The sequence below is a fragment of the Phoenix dactylifera genome, chromosome 4 (genome assembly GCF_009389715.1).
Source record: "Phoenix dactylifera cultivar Barhee BC4 chromosome 4, palm_55x_up_171113_PBpolish2nd_filt_p, whole genome shotgun sequence".
In the NCBI taxonomy this organism is placed as follows: Eukaryota; Viridiplantae; Streptophyta; class Magnoliopsida; order Arecales; family Arecaceae; genus Phoenix; species Phoenix dactylifera.
This window is the reverse complement of record NC_052395.1, coordinates 18,518,049-18,543,806: the sequence shown is the minus strand read 5'-3', so window position 1 is coordinate 18,543,806 and position 25,758 is coordinate 18,518,049. Positions and strand designations below refer to the sequence as shown.

At 39.6% G+C, this 25,758-nt stretch overlaps 1 protein-coding gene, 1 long non-coding RNA gene and 1 pseudogene across 2 annotated transcripts; 1 reads left to right on the top strand and 2 right to left on the bottom strand.

The window, feature by feature from the left end:
• Window positions 1-4,372: 4,372 nt before the first annotated feature.
• On the top strand, window positions 4,373-5,700 carry LOC108511883. The gene is made up of 2 exons (XR_005511619.1): window positions 4,373-5,118; window positions 5,222-5,700. It is a non-coding gene; the product is annotated as an uncharacterized LOC108511883 (long non-coding RNA).
• Window positions 4,392-11,298, bottom strand: LOC103723495 (annotated as a pseudogene).
• A 7,622-nt stretch (window positions 11,299-18,920) lies between these two features.
• LOC103723494 (cyclic nucleotide-gated ion channel 4) lies at window positions 18,921-23,951 on the bottom strand. The gene is made up of 7 exons (XM_008814419.4): window positions 23,184-23,951; window positions 22,063-22,278; window positions 21,410-21,723; window positions 20,496-20,604; window positions 20,171-20,407; window positions 19,707-19,793; window positions 18,921-19,618 (listed from the first exon to the last, which is right to left on the bottom strand). Exons 1-7 carry the CDS (start codon window positions 23,667-23,669, stop codon window positions 19,103-19,105), a joined length of 1,965 nt encoding a protein of 654 aa, XP_008812641.2. The 5' UTR covers window positions 23,670-23,951; the 3' UTR covers window positions 18,921-19,102.
• Between the last annotated feature and the right edge of the window lie 1,807 nt (window positions 23,952-25,758).

The window sequence follows — 25,758 nt, the reverse complement described above, 5'->3', positions numbered from 1 at the left end:
GCCTGCTGAAGATTCAGGTAAAAGTGGAAATCTATGATGAAAGGTTTGTTGGGAACGTGAATGTTCAGCATCAATAAGAAGTTACGTGCTTGCTCTGTTTGACGATGACCAGAACAGAGGTGTCTTCGGAGAGATGACAAACAAGTGAGTACTTTGGATTGGGAAGAAAAGATTGATAATAAAAGATTTATTAAAAGCAAAAAAAAAAAGAAGCAAAGTCGCTGTTTATAAAATTTATTTAATTATGTTTAGACATTTCCTTAAGATTTTTATTATTATATTTTGTACATATGCTCCTTCTCCTCCTCCATGGCTAATACTACCCAAGGTAGCTGATTTCTTTTTTTCTAAAGGTTTTAGGAGGGGCTGATCCCTACCTTTCTAAGTGAAAAACATCCATGATCTGGTATTAAGAGGAGAGCCAGCTACAGGAAGTTCTCCAGCTTTAGCAGATCATACTTTGATTTCTATAGCTGGCCCTTCATAGATAGCGTAACTTTTGCAGGTTGGGATGAAGGTTTGGTGTCGAAAGGCTTGCAGCTTCCCACATAAGCTCGACGCACTCCAACCCTACGACCATGCATTCTAGCCTTCTTTATAAGCTTCTTCCTATCAATGCCTCAAAAGTTCTACGAGAGTAACATGAAATCCTGTTAAAATATCTGGCAAACTTTTTCCTTTATTATTTTTCTTTACATTGCCCCCATAACTTCTTGACTGTTATCTTTTTATTAATTTATAAGATTCCCTGAGAACGGACTCTGTGGTGGAAATGAACCAATTATAAGGGGCTCCCACATTAATCCTGTCCATGGAGGAAAGTTGGCATATGCCTGAAAAATACGAGGACGGTCCTTCTAGGTTGCTAGCTGTCTGCAAGTAAGAACAAAAGGTGAAAGGCCAATTGAGTCTCTTAGAGTTCATGTGAAGGAAGAACAGTTGCAGTCATGGACCACTAAAAGCACCACCTGAAGGCAAAAGTGTGGCATCTAAAATTCTCGGCAAGGTGATGCCATTGTACCCCATGTGAACCCCTTTGTTTGGAAGCGCTGCCCTGGGCCTATGGTGCCTCGTTTTGGAGTTGGCCAGAGAGAGAGATCTAGAGAGAAAGAGAGAGAGAGAGAGAGAGAGAGAGAGAGAGCTTTTATAACTTAGTAGGGAAGGTAGGGGAGAGAGGCTATGCAAAAGGCAAAGCAAGCCATATCAAACAAAGCTATCACAAAGCACAGAAAGGCACGGGCGTCGCGACCCAAAAAAAAGCAAACAAAAAAAGGAGAAGTTTTACGACGCGTGACCGAAGAAGATGGGCGTGGGAATGATGAAGGACCGAATTCGGCAATCAAACATGTTGCTTCACGAGATTTCAACGAAGGTATAGTGATAAATATGACCATGAGATGGTCCTGTATACTAATAGATGCTCATTTTCTCAGTAGTATCGTGTTCGTAAGGGACAAAGTGCATCTCTGTTTGTATTCGTTCTCTTCTTATGAGTAGGGCAGTGTTTAAAATATGCTAACCACCATCGAGAGTAGTTCTTCCATGTGGCCTTTCACTAAATTTGCACACCTTGACTCTTCTTTTCTATTTTTTCTCTTGTTGTTATGCATGATACTTGAGACAGTTGATCATGGATCACTAAACCCAACAAAATTCTATGAGTGCCGGTGAATGGATCGGCAGATGGGTGCAAATTTTATAATCAAAATTCTCACGATGCAAATTTGTATGTAATATGGATTAGAGATCCACAGAACCTTAAAAGATTCATTTCACCTTGGCCTGGAACAACTGTAAGGTACCATAGAACTAATTATGCGTCGAACTTTTACTGGAGAACACAAAATTGAAGGTGTTTCTTACCTTTTTCTCAATTCCCCCCCCCCCCCCCCCCCCCCCCCGATTTAAAAACTACTTTGAAAGTAGAGATGAACTAATGATGATAGTTTAAGTAAAACAAATGGTTGCTGTGTTATCTTACAATACATAGTAATACAGGAAACTCGCCAATGGTCGATATTGGCTTTGCAATGGACCAGAAATGATGGGATAAAATTATGGTCATCACTTGTCTCAATCATACAGTTATTGGCTGAGGCTCCAAGGAGGTCTCAGTGTCTCAGATTTTGATTAGCTACGGAAAAAATAAGTCTACATATCTTTCTTTATTTGACTGGTTCGACATGATTAAGCTAGCTTTAACTTTTTTAAGTTAGGTAGAATGAAAGGTCCCTTGCGTGATGGAGAAAGGTGTCGATTGCTTGAGTAGGGATGAAGAGAATTCCAGGTATATAAGGTAAAATTTCCTTAGCTTGGAAGAGAGTAGGTGTAGATTACTAATTGTTTCATACTGATCTGTTAAATATTGTAAGATTATGTATGCATAAAGTTAAGAAGATCTCTATAGTAGAGGAATGGTCATTGGTCTCTCTTTACCAAACCAAAGCTAAAGACTCCCGTACGTGTCCTGTAGGATGTTGTTCCTTGCCACGTGACTGCATGACATGTTCTGGATTTAGTTTCCAAGCAAAACACACTGGATTGTGTGATCGAACTGGAAGCATAGGCTATTTCACTAGCCTAAGTCCCCTTGCTTCCTGACATGCTTCCTTTTTAGACTAGATCCTTATTCAAGAGTTTCACCTTTGATAGAAACAAATAGCAGAGACCTGATACAAGCAAACTCCTTTGAATGACAATAGAATACATTTATAACGTAATAATAAGCATTGCTTCCTTGATTCAAAAAATAGAGCTGCAAGAATGGCTTTTGAAGGTATTGATTAATCAAATAATAGTAATAGAATAATGTTAACCACATTCATGATGCTATAACCATGAGAAAAGGGCACAAGATAACCCCAACACACACACACACACACATATATATACGTAGGGGGGAGAGAGAGAGAGAGAGAGAGAAGGGCGTAAGGGAAGGGAGAGGATCTACAGAGAAAGATTGATACTTCAATCATTAGATTTTAGTGATATCAGTTCATCTAGCTATTCTTTTTTCTCGTTTTTTTTGTCTGATGCAGAAAGGCAAATTCAATTAGCAGTTGATTATACTATCTCATCTAGTTTTGTCTCCTTAGCACTAGTATGGAATATCATATAGACACGCTTACACAAGTCTTTGGATGTCCAAATGTTCTATCATCGATCAACGAGCATACCAGAGTGACTTCCCATTTCCTTGATTGCAGATTTTTTGATCTAATTTGGATGCCTTGGTTAAGAACATGCAAAACAAACTACATGGTAACTCTGTACCTTTGCTTTTTCTGTTTGGACTAATTTTCTCCCATTGATATGGATTATGAATGCTTACATGATCATAACATGTCTAGGTTTTGGATCAAGAACAGATCAAGGCTGCCAGTGCTGAAGGAAGGTCTTGGTATAATAGGTTGAAGAGATTGATTTTTGTTCAAAAATCATCGCATGATACAAAATTTAAAGACTGCATCAGAACACCACATAAGCCTGGACAAGATGAGTTCTGAGGAAAAAGGTGTGGCAAATTAAGTAAAACAAAGATTGCCAGGCTTTGTAAGTCTCATGATTAACGAGGTCTTCCCACCTACAATATACAAGAGACCATTTTGTACAATGGGATTTGTATCTAACATGGCTTGTTCCAACTTCAAATCCGGCCCTCTTTCATACAACTTTATATACTATAAATTTTTGTTCGCACAAATGTGAGATTTTTTGTTCAACTAGTAAATATTTGGAAAAAAACAAAAAAAAGATCTAACAAGATCCTACTTGGCGCTAGGTTTGGGGACCAGAAAAAAACATGAAAACGATAAAGCAACTGCCACTCCACGGATCCACACCGCTCCAAAAACTTCAATTTTCAACCATACTTGGAGCAAACAAACAAACTAGAAAGGAAAAAGGAGAGAAGAAAATTGAAAGTAAGGTTACTAATCAACAAATAATGTTGAATGGTCCCACCCGCAGCAGTCCAAGATCCCAAAATTTTGGTCATCAAACCGTAAATTAGATGCTTCCCAGCTCCTTATTATCAGCACCTTGTGGAAGAATTCTTTCCTGCGGCTTGTATTCGCCTAAAGGTTCTGGCTGACAGAATTCAGCTTGCCAATATATTGCCACAAGAACTCCTTTTATCCACATTAACCCTATCGCTTAGAAACGATACAGCCTCCTCCAGCCCCTCATTCACCAACCAAAGAATAGAATGCTTTCCCTAGTCATCCATCACTTACGATTTTTAAGAGCCAATGAACCATGTACCCAAAATAAAAGAGTCAATTACCAATCTAACCAAGCTTCTGTGAATTGTGCCCAACTTGTTGATACCCTTTATAGATCCAAATCAAATAGCAACAGAGCAGAACTTACATGTTGTGTCGATCCAAAGGTGGCAAACTAAAGTAATTGATTCTATTTACCAAACAAAATGAAACAGAATACAAGCATATTGTTTTTTCACGCATCATCTGTTATTTGTTACACAACTAATAGATTTACCGAAGAAACATGGGTCAAATTAGAACTAACCTCACTCTGCAGCCCGATCTCTCCCATAAGGATACACGAATGGATGCGCCGGCGCACACAGCAAGGAGACCAATGCACCAGAAAAGGAAGAGTCCGGCACGACAAGCACGTGCCTGATCCAACCACAAATCCAGTGCCACCTGCCAAAGCACCAGTCTGTTCCCACCATTAGTCCACGCATGCTGGCAGTCCCATTATATCTCTAGCAGCTCGACTGCTCCTAGGATATTCCAGGATATCAGCTGGTGGCCACAATCCTGATGATTGACGTGGCCTGTCCACCAGCACCCACTGCTGTCACTTCCCTCTCGCATCCACGATATAATCCAAAGCACCCCTTCCCTTCATCCACACTCGGTAATCCTTTCTTTGTTTGTCAGGAAACCAGCATTAGCATTGAAGTTCTCAGTGTGCTCATCCTCCCTAGTTGCAACAAGCCCACAATCAGCAATGATGGAAAGACAGGCAGTAATAGGAGAGGCTGACATGCAGCAGACCATGCAGCAAGATGCGCTCTGCTTGGCCGGGAAGGCCCTAGATGAATTTGATGCCACAAATTCCACTCAGATAGCTTGTTTCATCAAGAAGGTACATGTTCATGATCACTGGGGAAGGAAAAGAAATGACACAAACTGATCAATTTCTTTTCTTTGTTCTTTTTCCTATTACAAATCTGGTTGCTTGGCTGCAGGAATTTGACAGGTCATATGACCCAGGGTGGCAATGTATTGTGGGGACTGACTTTGGTTCTTTTGTGATGCACCACTGCGGTTGTTTCATCTAATTCGGTATAGGCAGCCTTGCTATCTTGCTCTTCAGGGGTGGAGTGGCTCCTGAATCAGATTCAGGCTAGTTATCAGCCATTGATACAGAAAAAGCATGAGAAAAAGCATGTATCTTCTAGCATCTGCTGCTTTCCTAGCGCTTGGTGTGTAACAGGAAGAAATTGTTATCACAAAGAATTATATACCGTTTGCACTCCTCAATTCTGATCTTCCATTCACCTGTGTGGTTGCCTGGTAATAGACCTTCCTCGCGAAACCTGCAGCAATGAGAAAAGTTTTAGATCTGAATGTAAGAGAATCCTGTAAGAATGAGAACATGCAGATAATTGGATTAAATAGCATGTAATGATGCCCTTAATATATGATTTCTAAATATTATCTGGAAGCATAATTCAACTGGCTGGATTGGCTCTAGAGGAATCAATTTTCCAAATGATGTATAATTGTATTACATACGATACAGGCCAATATCATTTATACCAATGCTAGAATTTACAGCCTGATACCATATATAGCAGGTTATATATACAAGTTGTATAGAGTAATGTTCCTGAATCAAGTTAATATTCAACATTATCGAGGCAAGCAGGCCCTCCAAACATTTGGGACTGATCCAAATGCAAGTCTCTTCTAAAAATTTTGGGTCCAGGTATTGAGAGTAACGATTCAATAAACCTAACCAAACATGCAGGCATTGCTTCTTTAAGAGCAATTTTAACTTTACCCTGAAGCACCGCCACACGGTTTGGCTGGCTACAATTAATACAACATGTGATTTATAAATTAAATGATTTGCAACTTTCTACCACAATTCTCTTCAGATACATTGAACTCGAAAGTATTTGAAAAGTCAGGTGCACGGAGTTTTCAAGGTGAAGATACCATATGCTGCCACCAAATATTTTGGTTAGGAGGGAAAGAGAAATGACCCAGAATGGGATGATCATCAGAGGGAAAGAACAAAGGCTTCTAGGCCCGGCAACTGACCGGTACACATAAACCTTCTGAGCATGCATGTCATCATTCTCATCCTCCTTGATAACCTCCACATTCAACCTTGGCATCTCCCTTGCCAGGAGTCGACATCCGTTCATTGTCAAGTTGCAAGCAGACATCCAAAGCGACCTCATGGACTCACACCTCCCAAGCCCTGAGAGCAATGCTGCATTCCCAAAAGGACAGTCTCTTATTTCCAGCTTCCGCAGCTTAGGGCATCTCCCTAAAACACACTGAATGCCCCTATCACTGCTGCCTGCAAAAGCCACTGACAGGGTCTCAAGGTTCTTGCCATAGGTACCGATATACTCAAAGGCCCGGTCAGTCAAAAGCCCTAAAACAGCAAGCCTTCGAAGTTTACTGCAAGTCTTTACAACAGCACCAAAAGCTTCATCCATGGGTTCATTGGTCAAGTAGTCAGGCTGGCACATGTTCATTATACAGAAATGGAAGTGGGTGAAGTTAGGGCAGTTGCGTACAACAGATGCCACTGCAGCATTTGTCATCTGACAGCAGAAATAGAGAACATAGTGAAGATTGGGGCAACCCTCTGAAACAGAAACAAACCCAGATTCAGTGACACCACTGCCACCACCTTCCATAATGACTTCCTGATCAAATGGGCCTGCTGGAAACACTCGGAGTTCTTCTAGCAGATGACAGCCGGATGCCACAGCTTCTAACCCTTTATCTTCTACAGTATCTAGAGCCTGTAAGATATTGAAAAACTTAGGATGGTGGATATAGTAGTGGATGGTGCAAGATTGAACAATGCCAAAGTGCTCACAACCTGCGCATAAATCTCAGTCAGAGAATAGTTTAGCTGTCAATATATTACCCTACCACATAATATCTAGGTTGACTTAAACTTTAAGCAAATCATAATGAGGACTTCAGCAAAATTGAATAACAGTCATTATTACTTTACTCAATTGTGGAGAGCTGATAAGGCGAATGTTTTTTTTTTTTGGGGGGGGGGGGGGGGGGGGGGGGGGGGGGATTGGGGGGGTTTGTCATTGGTTATGTGGGTACAGCCATACAAGAAAACAAAATTTGCTTTCAGAATTTTATGCACCACATTTTAGCCAATTTTCCACCCAACCGGAACATTTGAAGTTGAAATAGTGGACCCAATGGTCTACTGCACTGACTTCTTTAGTGGGCCACAAAACAACTTTCGACTTTCCTATAGAATGTAGAATTTTCCATTCACATAATCTTATACGGTATTTGACCTCTCAAGCACCAGAAAAAGCTTATCTTTGAAACTCAGACAGATTGAGTGAAAGAGAAATATGCAGAAAGGAATCCTACGAAAGCAGTCATATTTTTAAGGGCTGAAGCACAGGGAAGGAAGGCTGAAAGATTGGTATGCTAGAGTAATTTATCATCTATATCTGAAAAAGAACATCAGAGTCAACAATATTGTCATTCAAGCAGGAAAATGAGAACCATACATAACTTTGAGATGTAGATTCATGAGATCTGTGCAAAATTGCCAAAATGGTTCACCTTTCTGCTAATTTCAGCATATTTTAATAATTGAAAACAAATCAAAAGAAATAGTTAACTGAGAGCCACTTAATATCAATATCATATCTGGCTGTGAGGTAAGTGATACTAACATCTCAACGTATATCTAAAAAAACAGAAAAAAAGGGAAAAAAAAAAAAAACAACAACGAGAGGAAGAGATCAGCGATTGCCCTTTTGGCTTAAAAAATAATGAAGAAACACAAAAAAAATTGACCAACATATGTACAAGAATAGGGAAGAAGCACAACAAAAATCAGAAAGCCAATGAAACTTTTAAGCTTTTTCAGTGCTCACCCATAGTTGGCAAAGAAGAGGACAATTTAGCAGAAGATTTGCCAGTTCCGAACTTTGAAGAGCTGCATAGCTCAAATTCAAGAAAGTTAAACTTGTGCAGGCAGGATATAATGCTGGAAGATACATGGAGGAAACTACCCACAGGCCTGAAAGAGTGTTCAAGTTCTTGCAGCGGCAGAGTGCACTTTCCAGCGCTGCATCAGAGCGGAGTTTGTGATCTTGTGAAAGTGAACCAGTTCCAAGTTCTGTAAGCTGAGGAGCTCTCATAAGCAGCCTCCGAAGATGCTCCAATGTCACATGCTTATTTACTTTTAATACCTTTAATGACTTGCATCTTGCCACTAGTCTCTCCAAGGCATCAAAATTTACTTCAGAATGCAGATTTGCAAAATTAAGTGCTTCCAGTGATGTGAAGCTTTCAGGAAAGCAACTTAACCAGCTCCCACCGAGGTCTTCAATCCCACTCTCCTGTATGTCAAGCTCAGTCAAGTTCCTGGAACCAAAAACAACTTGTTAGCTTTTAAAAGTGTCGATAAGAGAAATTTTACAACCAACAAAAGACAAAAGGCCGAATCTCCTCAAACAAAATTCACCTATTTTTAAGTCTTCGAAAAATGACATATGAAAAAGAAATACAAGTAATCGGAGAAAGTAAGCATGCAATATCTGATATCAAATAGAATATCTTCGTTGGCCATTCCAAATATAGTTACTTTTAGTTGGAACAGACTCTGCGAAAGCAAATGCCTTGTTTGCTTGGAATTTTCTATTCAATGCAAGAAACATGACACTGCTCGAATAAAACTACTTGACAAAATTTCAGCATCCACATTACTAAACTGTTACTCGCAGGCCAGTGGGCCAGTCTATGCACTGGTTCTCTCCAACCTGGTCTCAAAACTCTCAGCATTAAGCGATCATTCATCAAAGACATCTTTCAGAGAAAACTGTACATAACAAAATAGGATAACCAGTTAGATTTTTTCAGTAAAGGATGTAGTAGTTAAAAAGATTGAATTGTTGCTAATTTCTGTAACTAGACCTAAAACCCAAGAACCAAGGCTACCAATAGTCGTGCTTGCTCTATGTAACAACATATAGAGATGGAATTTCATAAAATCCAGTAAACTAGGAAAGCAAAAAACCTATGTAGCAAGGGGAGGCGTTTGCACTCAAAGGCCATTGTACTTTCTTTATACTGAAGAACCTCATGCAATTACCAGTGCGTAGTATATTTGCCTGAACTGCTGACTCATTTGCACTTGATCTGATGAACATTATGATATGACCTGAGAAACGAAATGACCCCAAGCAACTGGATGATTCCTGTGGTGAACCACATTTAACACGTACATAATCCACATTTGGGATGACACTATGTGCATTCACGACGAACTCCTGTAAGGCAGAGCTTCCACTGGTAGGAGAGAAAATTTGCCAAAATATACGGTAAGTTGTGTGTTTTCCTGGCATTGTTCTTATAGCTTAATCATCAACCAGACTGAATTGGATGTTATACCACAAATAACAAAATTATTTTACTGTTAATAACAGTCTTCAATAACCATGGCAACAAATATCCATGTGAACCCAAAATATCCACTTCCAGGAGATCTAGAGACTCAACCATGGAGATAATCATCAATCATGTACATTTAAATGCCTGACTGGATGAATAATGGAATTTAAGTGTTCACTCTTCACTTACAAATAAAATACTTACTAGTGAAATCAGCACAAAAGTAAAGTTAATATGTATGCATATATTATAACTTCAGCAGTCATATACAAAAGGAGTCATACTATTGCAGTTCCGTCAACAAACTGTTTCTATAAGATGAAAACATTGACCCAGAACATCTAACTCTAAATATGGGATAGCAGCTCATATCCCCCACAACTAGCAAAAAGGAAAGTCTAAATAGACCTTCCTGGGAAAAGATGCGATCAAGAGTAAATAAAGCAGCTCTTCTCCAATTTGGGAACGTTTATGGCAGAAAATTTTTAAGAAAATCAGCCCCAAATTCAAGTGATTAAAAATAATATTTTATACCTGCAGTAGGCTGCAATGGAGGCAAGACCATCAGTGCTGAACCCATCACAACTGACAAGGGAAAAAGCTTTAAATCCAGGAAAAGATCGTGCCAAGAATCAAGGCTCTCGTCTGTAACGGTCATCCTTTTAAGACGGAGCTCCTCAAGAAAAGGATATGCTGAAGCAAAACCACCAGCCATGAATGGATGTCGGCCCCAACAAGTTTGAAGGCATAGAACCGGGGCTTCCCCTTCAGAGTGACACTCCGGATGTTTGGAAATCTACGAGCTTCCATCTCCGGAGACACAGAGTAGCAGTTGCCAATAAATACATGGGTCCGGCTCCATCGGTCAGCATCGTACCATTCTTTGCAAACTAAAGAAACGGCACTGCGATCCTTGTGAGACTCAACAAAGATTAGAACACGTTGCAAAACTTCATCAGGAAAGGACAGGTTACAATTCTCTTGAGAGTTGTCCTCACTATTTAATTCCTTCCTTTTCTTGGTAGCCATGTCCCTTCCAAACTGAATCTCCTCGCAATGAAGAAGACCAACAGAGATATGGCAACCCAAGCTCTCCTGCCTCGAAGACCTTAGCCTACAGAAGGCATAGATTCCATTTTATTCTGAAACGAGATATTCTTCTTAGACTCAAAACCCTAACCCAGGCATCATCCATGATAAAGAAGAGAATTACATACGACTCTTGTAATTTGGTCTAAGAGTACAAATTTGAAATATTTTAGACTTGATTCCATTGCATAAAGGTTTTTTAGTCAAATCCAAAACTTAAGAAACCGACGTCTTCGATCGTCCACTGATAAATGAATATTAAAACCTAGACCTAGGGCATCCGCTTCGAAGACCAGAGCTTTTCCGAAGTTAAAGAATTACTCTATCCATAAAGCCTTTTTTATATAACTACCTCCAAGCCTAGATAAAGGGGCGAAAAATCCCCTGAGGCGCCTAACCTGTCTTCGTAGAAAATCTCTGCCATTTGAGCCCTATAGATTCATTTTTCCGCCAAAACGTCATTAACCCCTTACGTCCTAAATCAAAAGTGAAAACACTCGCAGCTAAAAAAAGGCAGGGAAAAAAAGGATGGTAAGAAAAAAAAAAAAAAAAAAAAAAAAAACTAACCCTAAAGAATACTTCTTTCAAAGGTATAGAGACGAAATCTGCAATGCCAGTCCCCAAAGTCCACGGAGATCCGCCGGGAGCACTCGGTTCCACTTCCAAACCAGCAAAAGAGTCCAAGAAAATAAGAAAAGGAACAAGCTTTTTGAGAAAAGAGCAAACTTGATCAATAGACCCTAGATCCCCTAAAACCCTAGCTGGAAAAGAAGACGAAGGAAGCGTGGAGAACAGCGGACAGAGAAGAATGAGGGAAAAATCCCCATGTCTCCTCGGGAATGGAAGCAGAGGACCTCCATGGGAGCCGCCTCTCAAGGTTCTTGGAAATCGAAATCTAGGGTTGGGGTTCGAAGGAGTTCGCGGAGTGCTGAGCAGAAAGAAGCGACCGGCAGAACGGATCTTTCTCCCTTCCGTTCTTAAAAGCCTTTTGAGAGCGCTCCGCGGGAAGAAACCGGAACAGGAAAAATAAAAATGATAAAATAACAAACTAATATTATTTTCTGAATTTTTTTTGTTTTAAAAAATAGAAAGTATTTTTTTTTTTTTTGGCTTAGAATGTTCGATGCGAATAGAAATAACTGTGTGTTGAGCATGCTGGCCAATTTTACTCATCTGGATAAATCGATACACAGTTTACAGAATATGGTGTTTACTAATATATGTTATATAATCAGGTGATATATACTTAGTAAAATAGTCATCCAGCATTCCAATATATAGCTCTAGATAAATTGATACAAAATTTTCAGGACACGATGTTCACCAGTATACTGTACATGACTAGATGATACACACTTACCGACTTCTCAATACATATTATAAGATTCTTTAACATACACCCAGTAGTGATCCAATATATTTCTGAGTAAATTGATATGCAGTTTTCGGAATATGATGTTCACTAATACATAATACGTAGTCGGGTGATACACGCCTAGCAAAATAGTATCTAATGTCCCAATACACATCTTTAGATAAATCGATACACAGTATCCAAAACATGGTGTTTACGAATGTACACTACAAAACCAGATGATATAAACCTAGTAAAATAGTTATTCAGTGTCCTAATATACATTTTTAGATAAATCGATACATAGTTTTTAGAACATAATGTTTACTAGTATATAGTATATAGCCAAGTGATACACACTCATCTGCTGCTTGATATATATTGTGATCTTTTTTTATCCAAAAAAAAAAGAGATTTGGAGGAGAAGAAAGAGACTCGGAGAGGAGAAGGAAAGTCTCACAGAAAGAAAAAATAGCTTGACAAGGAAGAGGATGGATGGGGAGAGGCTTGATAAAGAAGAAAAGAGGATGCGAGTGAATGGTCCCTCTTCACATGCACAATTTTCTTTCCTTTTCTTGTTTATTTTTTAAAAGTCATAGGACCAATGGACTCCATTAGTAGTAGGAGTCCTATTCCAATTTGATTTTTTAAGTTTTTTTTTTACGATAGGCCCTAAAGGAAATATAGCAAAATAGGAAGCATGTCCCATACGATATTATCTGGTGCACGCATCATAGGTTTTTGTTTGAAATATGGGGCGAGCTTCTTATTTTGCCATGTTTAATCTAATTTCTATCTTAAAGAAGAAACCTAAAAGTCAAATACTCCTACTAACAGTGTCGTCAGTCTCATAATTACAAAAAAGTGTGGCATCCTCTTTCTTCCTTATTTTTAGAATTTACTTTTTATCGGTACACACTATATAACCAAATAATACACACCAAGCAAATTAATCTTCTAGCATATTAATACACACATCTAAATAAACTAATACATAGTTTTTAGAATATAGTGTTGTTCCCTAGTATACAACACATGACCAGGTGATACACACTTAGCAAAATAGTCATCTAGTAATCCAATATACATCTCTAAATAAATTGATACAAAAATTTTGGAACATTATATTCACCAATACACACTACATAACCGGATGATACACACTAATCGACTTTCTAATAAATACTGCAAATCTTTTTAATATACACCCAGTAGTGATCTAATACACACTTCTAGATAAATTGATAAATAGTTTTCAGAACATGCTTTTTATTAGTACATACTATATAGCTAGGTAATATATATCAAGCAAACCAATACACATCTTTAAATAAATCGATGTACAATTTCGAGATCATGGTTTTCATCAGTATCAATGCATGGTAAATAGTTTCCTAGCTTTGTCTCATTTGCGAAGTATATTCACTTGACCGTGTATTATATACTGGTAAATATCATATTCTGAAAACTGTTTATTGAATTGCTAGATGATTAATTTATTTGGTGTATAACACCTGGCTATGTAATGTATATTGGTTAAAAGCATGTTATGAAAACGAGGAAGAACGAGGATGCCATATTTTTTCTTTTAAATCACATGACTGGCGACTTAGTTAGTAAGAGAAATCTTTGATTTCTAAGTTTCTTTTTTAAGATAAGTATTAGGGAAATCATTATAATAAGAAGCCCATCCTATGTTACTCTCTCTGGTGCCCATCCCATATGTTTGGTTCCTTAAATTACTTCTGTATTCCAAAGTTCAGGTGGCTCATCAGTTAGCAGAAGAATTTTATTTTATATATTTGTAGACTTGGAGGTCGTCCATCGAGTCAGTTGTACTGGGCTCCACGGGCCATGAGCCCAAGAACTTTAGTTTATATATTTGAGACTTGGAGGTTGTTCATCGAGTTAGTTGTACTGGGCCCCACGAGCATGGCCCATTCAGCCGTGGGCTCATAGCCCTCTCACATGGTGGTGGGTCCCATGATTGGCCTTTCAAAGAGTTCGAGCCAGGCGAGAGACAGCAACGTGGGTGGAAGTGCGGGGTTGGCCGGAGCCTAAGACCAATTCACTAGGTATCACTTTTTTTTCTTCCTATTTTATCTTTAAGGATTTCTCCATAATGGGCCGGTCTAAGATGAACTCACTAAGATGCACCTTTTTTGAGCCGGGGCCTTAGTCGCCTAAGGGTTAAATCGGCCCTGGATCCAAATGAACTAGATTCCACTTCAAGAAGGTTGGTGCAGGTTAGCTGCGATGGTTGCCTTTGCTGCAAGTTAGGCAAAGATATAAACCTTCAATATCTCATCTAATATCAAAGCAATTCATCTCTTCAAGTTGGGATATTGAAGAATTTCAGGATATCATAATTGATGTGTAACAATGGAGCATCAGATTATTTGCCAATGTATAAAATCCAACTTAACTGCTACTTTACCCAATCATTTTATTTTTTTGTACGTAGCAAAACCTATAATAATTACATTAAAAAAAGGGAAAAAAAACTATGTACAACATGATTGGAAAAGTTTTGCTCATAAGTCAATATATGTTAATTGTTTTAGCTTATTAATGAAATCCAATTTGATATGTACTAGAGATATTACCTCCTTGAAGTTTTTATGTTCAGAGGATGTAAAACAATTGGTAAATGGTAGGAACATATACAAATACATACATCCCCAGCATATCCAACGAATCTGGAGCCTCCAAATCACATCATTAGAATGATGAGAGAGGGGAAGAAGGATTAAAGTGAGAAGGGTGACATCTCCAATTGTCATGCTTCTATTGGGATTTCGGACCATACTGATTAATGATTAGATAAGATGTCCACTACTCTTGTCACCTAAAGCCTAAACCTCCCATGCTCTTCCAAAGCTCTTTTATCCTGCAATTCCAGCATCACACAAATTCCCCCAATGTGGACAGAAGATAGAGGACAAGTTCATGCTAAGTTTAAAGCCTCAGTGCCGGACGAACGTTGCTTTTATTCATTTTTTGTTTTCTTCTTTCGGATTTATCACAAGAAAATTTTTCACATTTGTAAAAAACAAAAACTTAAAAAGCTTGAAGTGCAAGGATCTTTAGACTACACATCATGGATATGTCCGAAAAATCTGCTACCCATTGCTAAGAAGCTAATATCTTTGTGGCAAAGAGTATACGGTTGCATATGTCATGCATGCAAGTATATGGAGGAATCCAATATTTGAATTGGTTTCAGGTGGTCTATGTGCATCGAGAGGCGAACTTGACAATAGATTGAGTCGCCTTCTGCTCACCACTCGAAAGAAATTTTATGGATAGGGACTGACTCCACTCTTTCACCTTTATGTACTCTTATCTCTTCTGACTCTGATGGTAGAATTTACGTCAGATTGTCGTGAGTTACTATAATACCAAAAAAAATAAAAAAAACGAGACATGAGCCGCCCCCGATTGTATGTCATCTTTCTCAATTAAGTCAGGTTTAGGTCTAGAAAAATTGGATCCAAGCTATAATTGGTTTGGCAAAAATTAAAATAACAATTGAAGAAAATTTATAAAAATTGTCGAGCAGGAAGATATACTTCAATAGTATGTGTTTGGTATTGAGAATGCTGAACCAGGTAGTGAGAGAATGATCTAAATGGCCTGCTCCAAGAACTTCGCTATAACAGAGGGCCAATGCCAAAGTAAAGACATGGCCCTTCAATATATAAGCATGGGTTCTTTTTACCTTTTCCTTTTTAATTTTTTGATGAGAATGAGTTCTTTTTCTTTTTTGTTCATGTATTAAGAGAACAGTTTTGGTTACATGGAGCAAACACATACTTCTTTTTTTTGGACCACCATACGTAGGTTTGGCGGCTACCTAGCATCAGTTCTACTTCTTTCACCAATTCTAAGGGCTCGTTTGGTTCGCGGGAAGCATTTTTCCTCTAAGAAATATGATTTCCTGTAAACAAATTCCTAGGAAGATGATGCCTAGGAAAGTACTTTTGGCATGTTTGGTTGACAATGGGAAAGTGACAAATTTACAAAGTGCTTATGTTTGGTTGGCCATCCACTTTCCTAGGAAAGTTATGTATAATTCCTATTATGCCCTTAATAAAAATTATGTTTTTAATGCTGAAGGGACTTTTTGGGAAAAAGTAAAAATAGAGTGATTCCCGTCTCATAGAAAAGTAAAAATGGAGTGATTCCCGCCCCATGGAAAATGTGGGAATCATATTCCCATGGGAATACAACTTTTTCTTCTCTCTCCTTTAAAAACTCCAACCAAACAAGAGGCATCTCATTACTTTCTCGTTGACCATACTTTTCCCCCTTCTTTTCCCGCGAACCAAACGAGCCCTAAAGAGTAGCGGTGCGAGCAAACCAAAGGAAGGTATGGATCCTCTACAGTGTAATAAAAACACCATAGAGGGCAGCGTGATGGTGCAATAAATTAAAGGATTCTCATACACAATCCAGAGTTTCGGACCTCCATATCTAGAGATCCGCCATATCATCCATCTAAGAAATAAATAGCTGTTGCTTATCTCAGGAATGGAGGGTATCGTGTTAAGATGCCGGACACGGTGGGTTGCAATACCAGTGATTGCTGTCCATTTTGTAGATGGGCGATGTTGCAGCTATCTAGCTTTTTATGGTGCAAAGCATGTAACATGGAGGATTCTGATTATATAATCTATGTTGTGCGGAAGGCTTATACCTTTGCTATTTGATGAAAACTATAATAATTCAGCTCAACTTAGAAAATTGGATCCAGTGTAATTGATTATATACTAAACCTAGAAACAGGCTCAAATGGCCTATTTGAATCCACACACCCCCACTTCTTGACTTTCAAGGCTTCAATGGTATTATCCTGTTCGTTCTATTGATAACTTGGAGATAAGAGGATAAACCCTTATGTGATTGTCCTTAGCTTGGCGATCACACGAAGATGGTTGAGAATATAAACTTTCTTGAAAAGAAATATAAAGGAAGAAGAGCAGAGAATTGCAGTATGCATAATGGATGTAGTTATGGAAAGAAGTAGGTGGCTTGTGATCTAGTCTAATTTAGACTATTAATACTCATGTATAAAGAGGTGCATCTTTTCATCATCATATCCCTCCATCAAAAGTCATAAGTGTATCCTTTCTAGGAGTGCAAATAGGTTAGGTCGGATCAGATCATGAGTGACCCCGACCCAATCTAGTTTTTTATTCAGGTTCCAATGTTGAACTCAAACCCAACCTAAATATAAGATTGGGTCAGGTCAGATTGGGTCTATAGCTAAACTTTCTAACCCAATAGATCATTCGATTCGGGCCAATTCCATATATAGTCCAGTCCCAATCTAAAAAATTTAGGTCCGGATTGAGTCTGGGTCGGGTCTGGACCGGATCCAAGTCGGATCTCTATACTTGTCATTCCTTATGCTTTGTTTTTTTTGGCAATAAATGAAAACTACAAAAAGTAGGTTATGCAGGACCATACAAGTGAAAGTGCTCAAGTATCAAGGATTGATACCATTACAAACTAACTTAATAATGATATGCTCAACCTTATTAGCTACAAAAAAAAAATTTCTATTCATGTATGCAATATCTTTTTTTTGAATAGAAAAGAATTACATTTATGCTAACCCTTTTTACTCAACATTGATATCCCCTGAATTTGTTAGAATACATCTACTGCTATTTTTTCTAAACATACTACTAAAAAAAGCATACATAGGCCAAGATAAGGAATATAATGTTGATAATGACACATGGTAAAGTTCAACAGCTGCAAAGGACTCATCGTGAACTCATCTTCTTCCACATGGCAAAGTTATACTCTATTTTGCCTTCATTAGTTTGAACTTTCTTCTTAGGAGAACAGTGTTCCCATTTAATATAACCAACCTAAGCCTTAATGTAAAATTCATGTCATTCGACAGTACACAAAAATAGTCTTTTCCATTCCTCTCATTTTCAAACACAAGAAGACATTAGAGGAATAAAGAGTTAGAGACTCTTAAGCACCCCTGTGAGCCCTAACGATGTACTAGGTTCGGGTCAGGTCATAGTATAGGAAATCCAAAATTGCCTAAAAAATTTAATGGGTTGGGTTGGGTTAGAATTTAGTAAACCCGGACCAGTCCTGAAAAATGGAATAAGTCCAATTTTAAAACCTGACGTGGTCTCACGGATCCTTTAATTCGAATTGGGTCGGATTGGATGGCAGGTCAACCAGACCCATTTGCAGCCTTAATCCCTTGACAATCATGTCTATCTATCAATAGCTATTTATAAAGAGATGTATTCCTTCACCATCATGTCTTTCTACCAATAGTCACTTATATGAAGATATTCATCCTTTTACCATCAATATCCCCTAATCATTTATGAAGAGATGCCTATTAGTTAAAATCAAATAGCCGCCAATTGCTTTCCTTCATCATATCTTTTCACTATGACCATTGCCATGTCTATTCATAACAATCATTTAACCATCCATGTGTGAAGTCCAACATACTAGTTTTTTGTTTTAGAGTTTGGATGCAATCACCTAGATTACATACTAATTAGAGCATGATCTTGCATCATATGGTTAAATGATGCACATGATTAGCACATGTCTTCAGATTCTGACTTAATTTGTATCCAATTAAGATTGTTCTTGTTCAGCCTAGTTGGGCTTAATTACTTACAATCAAAGGGGACCTTACGGAAACCTGCAAGTATATGACATGACCTCTAGTAGTATTCTAGTTTCTCTGTTTTAGGCTTTGAGCAATCCACCATCCCTAATTCAGAAGCAACTAAAGATTCATATACTCCTTGAAGTCCGGAGATTAGTACTTCAAAGCAATGGCAGAGGCTAAGATCTTATTTTCTTATTGTAGTTATAGGTAGGCAATCATTTGATCCATCAACAGACAAAAGTTCTACACACAAGGTCCTCGTCCGAAACAAATGAAGAACCCTGCAACTCCATAGTATCTTCTTCTTTTCTATACAAAACTTAAAACTAGACCATCTCATAGCAAGAAATCATCTTGGTTGGGCTTTGGTGAGGTCAAGAGAGCAGTGTAGAGCCGAAGCTTTTCCTCCCCTAACGAGTTACACCGCGAGAGGGGCCTTCTGGGTCGAATGAACGACAGAGAAGTCAGCGTCTTCCGGTGCTTATACCTCCTCCATGCAAGCTGGATCGCCACAGCCGCCCATGTCCTCCACCCAGGCGAGTAGTATCGTGCGCTCCTCCTCAACTTCTCGCTCACAAATGTGTACCGAAAATGTTGCGTCACGTACTTTACATCACCAGCTTCAAGCCCAAATGCTTCTGTTGTCTCGACTGTTACTAGTGTTGATGAAGAAAGGGGCAATCGTTCTATGAATGGTCGTCGAAGGCACCATGACAGGAGCTCGTCGCCGGTGAAGTTTCCGGGGCCAAGCATGCAGCAGCTCTGGACGCTGTTCCGGAGGACTTGGCTGCTCTGTAGGTGGCCTCTTACTATGAATAGCATCCTCTGCACCGGGTCACCTTCTCTGGTTATCTGAAAGAAGCTTGGAGAAGATGGATTATAGAAGAGCGACATTGGCTGAAGAAGAACAGAAAGAGTTGATCTAGGTAGCTGGGCTCACAGTTTCTCCTTTGGGAAAGATGAGGGACTTCACCCTGTCACATATGTTCTCCAAGGCTAATTCATCCATGTGTTGGAACAAGGGGACCTGTCATTCATCAAGAACAAAGGATTTTCATGATAGGATTATAAGAAAAGTTGAAGTCATGTGTGAAGTCCCACCCCAATTTCCCTCTTGATTAGATGCTTGCATCCCATAAAAATCGAGGGACTTAGGCTGGAAGGTCAACAAGCAAGCTCAAGGCCTAAGAGCCCTCCTTTTCTTCATGTTTGCCGAGAACGGGACTTCCATTTTTTTGTCAATAAATAAGAAGGCTTGTGGGATCAAAATGAGTGTGATAACTTGAAATGAGACAACTCAACACAATGGCTTGAAACAGAATCAATTCCTCCAAATTGCTTCATGATCCCCCCACCCCTATTCAACTTCAAGCATGATCAACTGAAAGAATGCTCATACTGCACCTGGCGGACGAGGTCAAGGCAGAGGTGGTACTTGATGTCCCTTCTTAGACCCTCCGGAAGGTTTCGGATCATCTCGCATTCGTCCACGCCTCTCATCGCCGCCCACCGCTGTCGCTCATACTGGCGGACCCTCTGCCTGAATCCTTGGGGCAGGCGCTTCCTCTTCATCCACCACTCCACGCTCCGCATCCTTAGGTGCATTGCCTGCTTCTTTGATGTAGTCGCATGCAAGAACACCTGCAATACAAGCATTTATATTTTATATCCCTCGATTACGTTAATTTCTGCTGATAATTGGTATTTTAAAAGAGGTTGGATTCTTTACCTTGATGTTTCCTATGAGCATTGTAACCAATATGAGACCACTCGTTATAATGATGATGTTGAAAACAATTTCAAGCCATTCCGTCGTGCTCTCCAAGTTCCCAAAGGTGCTGAACATGTAGATCATTGGAAAGATGTATGTTATACTGAAATGTGCAGTCTAGTAGAAGTTCATTGATGTCGTATACTGGTTAGTTGACTGTGGCTTAATTCCAAACTTGAGATTATATGTCAATGTTTTCTCCTTTGCTTTAGTTCAAATTCAGGTTCATTTTAATTGGAAATATATCAGTAGAAGATATGTTCAAGCTAAGAGTGGTTTAACTTTTTTGATTTTTGCTTGTATTTCTTCCCATAATGATTTTAGCATGAAATGAACGTGACTTAACATTCTGTACATGGCTTAAAAAGAATAAATGGCTAAAAAGCCATACCTTGAGGTACCAAAAAAAAAAAAAAATGTCGTTTGCTGCGGCAGCTTATTCTCTTCTACTGGACTTATTAATAGAATTGGTATATAGTCCTTTCACAAAAAAAGAATTTTCAAAAATCCAGAAATGGACTCCATAAGCAAGCAGATGTAAAGAACAGAGAATTTGAAGGCAAACTTTGGTCAAAAGAAAATTCTCGCTTATAAAGTAAAAATGTCTATTATAAGAGCATGCAGAAGAAGCACAAATCTAAAGCATAGATGAAATAAGTGAAGTTACGCATATAAGCTCTTAAAAAAAAAAAAATCAATGGGGCACGGAACAGGGCAGAACTAGATCATGCTTCAGTTTGCTTCAATTTTAAATTTGCCATCAAATGGTAGAATCAGGCAAATCAAACCCATTGTATAAATTAGATAGATGCTAAGCGCCAGCGGAATGCCGACTTCAAGAATGAAGTTTTAAGGGGATGGAAGATGCGCACCTTAGAGTCATAAGACCCCAAAATATTGGAAGGAGAATCTTCTCAAGCCTGCTTGTGTTGGTAACAAGAGGTACAGTCCACTTATAGGCTCCATATTGGAAGTTGTCACTGCTATCGAGACACATAGTCCTTGCTCTCGAGTTCTTAGCCCAAGCCATTCTCTCCCCTTCTCTGATGGATGTGGTGGTGCCGTAGTATACCGGATTTACGCAAGCTACTGTCTTTGGGCCGCATCCTGTTGTCAGAATGCACTGCTCTTTGAGGCATTTTGCTGCCCTTTGGATCCCCAACAAGTACCAACAGGCACCCACAGCCTGTGGCAAGAAGAAATCCAAGTATAAGGGTGGCTGAAGTAAGAGCTCAACTTATACGGCTTGCTTAGGCCAAAATGGACTTGCTTTTGTTGTTGGATTGGAAATCCAAGTCTGGTTAACTACTTCCTTTGATACGAGAAAAGCATGCATGCATGTAATGTCACCCCAAGTGGAACACACACATTGGTGAAGAAGTGGGGAAATCGACAGTCTTCATACAAGAGAGACTAATGACTTAAGATGTCATGTTTTCCCATTTTCTCTTCTTGTTATCAAGTTGCTAGAAAAGGCGTCCATGCATGCGAAAAATGATAGGGTTTTGAGTTATGGTGTACTAACATGTGAAGCAACGAAGTAGGCAATCAGGTTGAGAGCTATCCCCCACCAGATGGTCCCAAATATGTATCCAGAGAAGTTCTGCATGCGACGCAAGAAGCAGACAGAATGGTAGATCTTTGGGAGGTACTCAAAGAGGAACATGATCAACAAGACGGTCATCACGGACGTTATCGATCCTTTGCGTATTAGGGCTGGAGCTGCCACCCACATTACAACCTGCACCATTGTTGCAATTCAATGTATAAGTCCCACAAAACACAAATATTTCTAATATCATTTCCCTTAAGCATGTTAACTTCAATGGCTCACAGAATTAGTCCTCTTTTCAATCCATTTTATTTTTAGATATTGCAAAAGGAAAAAAGAATTTCCACTCTAATCAATCTTTGATTAGATGATGGCTGATTAGCCAATTGTTTGTGCTCAAGTCTTTTGGAGACTTTTTTTTGTGTGTATAATTTGAGGGATTCTCTTATGTAATCTTCTCTACCTTCTAATCAAGTCCTTCCATTTTAGACACCCATTGAGCTCAACATATAATTTTATATCTGGTCAATGATTATAACTATAAGAGAACTGAAATTTTGAAATCATGGAGGAAAGAGGATTCAGTAGGTTTTACTATGGACACAATGGCTATAAATTATGCAGCACCAGAAGTCTCAAAGGTCCAACAACGTTTCATTTAATGCCAAGTAGGAGCGTTCCTTTCAATTTGCAGTAGAGCCAGCCCTTCCTCCTTAAATATCACATAATTTCTTTCACTTTATCAGCTAACAGCTGATCGTAATTCATCAACTCAAAAAGATTAGCATAAACTGAATTTGTTATGTAGCCCATAAAAAAAGCAAGTGTGAATGGTGAAAGATTAAAAGGATTTCCTCCCCAAATAATCCATCCAGATAAGGCTCGTTGTATATGGCTGCTTTCGGTAGTTGACAAAGTAATCCTCCGAATGGGATGGCAATTAGTCGACGTATGCTCTGCCAGCAATATTTTAATAATTACGTCTTTTAATATCTTTTCTTTCAAAATTTTGTCTTATTCCGAATGATGGAGGTGATGATGGTAACGATTACTAGGTATGATTAAAAAAAGAAAAAGAAAAAGAAAAATATCACCTGCATCACAGGAAGGATGACAAAGAGATCCAAGAAGAAGCCCTTCTTAGATTTGAAGTAAGGGAGCAGCGCGGCACCATGCTGTCCCTTCCGGGCGCCGCCGTCCTCCTCCCCATCGGAACGCCTCACGGCGCCGCAGGCCATCTTGAGCTGCAGCCAAATGTTCCACACGTGCATGGTGTCGACCATGCACCGGAGAACGGTCACGGTGATGGCGAACCACCCGTCGATGAACACGCACATCAGCGGGCCGCTCACCGACAGGGCGTACAAGAAGAGCGGGTCGACGATGAGCCCGGCGGCGCAGGCGAAGAGGTAGGCTCGGTTCCACTCCCGGACCCATTTGGCACGGGGATCCAAGGCCCAGCCAACGATCCATCTCCCGTCCCGAGGTTCACAATTCTGGGCGGCTTGCTTGGGACTCTGCTCGTTCCTCTCTTCCTCGTTTTCCTCATGGGAGGTAGTCGGGGATTCCTCGCTCGACATGGTGATAAAAGAGGAGAGGTGGTGGTGGTGGTGGTGGTGGTGGTGGAGGGGATGGGCTATGGTGGGTTACCAAGCTCACAGCATAGCGCTGGGAGAATGGGGAGAGCAGATGAAGGGAGTGGTGTCGTATGGAGGTAGGTGAAACAGAATTTGTTTGCTTTGCGTCCCTTTGGGATGGAAAGTTTGGCAAGCTTGCCCTTGGATCTTTCTCCAAATGTCATTCCAAGTTTCTGTGTGAGTTCCGGGTCTCATCTAGCTTGGGTTGTGACTTGCATGACGGTGTCCGCTTCTTTAGCTTGCCATGATAGATGTTGGCCTTTCGGAAGATTGAGATATTTAATTGCCACAGGAGCAAAATTTATGGAGTCCACATGATGACGATAGAAAATGCGCATGTAGTTTAGGGTATAATTTGTCATTTAAAGACGAAATCCGGGTTCAGTGGAGAAGGAATTCGAGTCCAATATTTTTTTCCATTGGCAACATTCAAATATTTTAGAACGGGCAAAAGAGTCAATAGAAAAATAATATATATATATATATATATATATATATATATATATATATATATATATATATATATAGAACATAAGAATTGTTACTTGTTAAAACCAAATAATTTCTGCACGGGTGGTTGGCCCTCCATCCCCTCGGGCTATCTACCAGTGGGAGGCTCTGAAAAGAGCTCTCAGACAGAAAAGGGAGAGTACGTGAGGACTCTGCAAAGCCAATCACTCCAATGAAGACAGTTTCGCAGCAGCTTCCTCCTTTGTTTGCATGCAAATCAATGAGCCTTCCTTGTCACCGCACCGCAATAATGGCAAAATAGGCGAATGGCTAATCGGTACCCAGCATGGTCCCCCCCGCAAGGCGCTACAGGCAACGGCAGATGCACTCGGATCCGTCCTTTCAAGCTGACAAAATGGCATGCATCAAGGGCGCTCCTCTATGAGTAAGGATGGCCATCCCCTCTATCTGTATCTGCATCGAATATTTTCTGATGACAAAAGAATCCAGTAGAAACTATTATAAGGGTAAAGTTTTCTCTTCCCCTTCTTATCTAAAGCAAAAAAAAAAAAAAAAAAAAAAAAAAAAAAAAGGTGCTCCACATGTGCCATAGCATGGCCTTAATTAAGGTAGTAGCATCCGTGGGGCAACTTTGCTAGATGAGGACGATGTTATTTTATCATGCCAACATGCAAAATAAATTAATTATATTAAAATTAAAAAATAGAAGAGAAAATTATATTTCTATCTTGTCAGTTATAATGTATAAAAACAACCTTTTATATAGACTAGGAGGCTGACGAAGTTTGATAAGACCAACTAAGTTCGGCATAATCAATCATAAATCAATCAAGGTGAAGTTTAGTAAGACCGACTGAGTTTGACACAATCAATCACAAGTCAATTAAGGTGAATTTTAGTAAGACCGACTAAGTTTGACGCAATCAATCAATCAATGAATTCTAACATACCCCCTCAAACTCAAGGTGGTAAAGTAGACACCAACTTGAGTTTGAAAACAAGAGATCGAAAGATGCCAGGAGGATGAGCTTTGGTGAAGACGTCCGCAAGCTGATCAGTCGTGGAAACTAGATCACTAATGTACCGAAAAACTGACATACTAGATCAAGAGTAGGAGTAGGAACTACTAAGATTTGAAGCGAAACTGCACCTGTGAAGTTCACCCGCCAAGCTTCCGACGGTACGATTTGATGCGTTGCTACTGGAGTTTGGAGCAAGACCGCGCATGCTAAGTTTACCCACCAAGCTTCTAACGGTATGGTTTGACGTGCTGCTCCTAAGGTTTGGAGCAAGACCGTGCCTGCCATGTTTACCTGCCAAGTTTCTGACGATACGGTTTGACGCACTGCTGCTGAAATTTGGAGCGAGACTGCGGCTGCCAAACTTTTGACGGTATGGTTTGACGCGCTGCTGCTAAAGTTTGGAGCGAAATCGCGCCTGCCAAGTTTACCTGCCAAGCTTTTGACGGTACGATTTGACGTGCTGGTGCTAAGGTTTGGAACGAAACCACGCCTGCCAAGTTTACCCGTCAAAGTTCTGATGGTACGGTTTGACGCACTGT

Coding starts and splice junctions, on each gene's coding strand:
- LOC103723494 (XM_008814419.4), bottom strand. CDS start 23,669: ATGTCGAGCGAGGAATCCCCGACTACCTCCCATGAGGAAAACGAGGAA. Junction 21,724..22,062: donor CCTACTTCGTTGCTTCACAT/GTTAGTACACCA, acceptor TTCTTGCCACAG/GCTGTGGGTGCCTGTTGGTA. Junction 20,605..21,409: donor TGGGGTCTTATGACTCTAAG/GTGCGCATCTTC, acceptor CTACATGTTCAG/CACCTTTGGGAACTTGGAGA.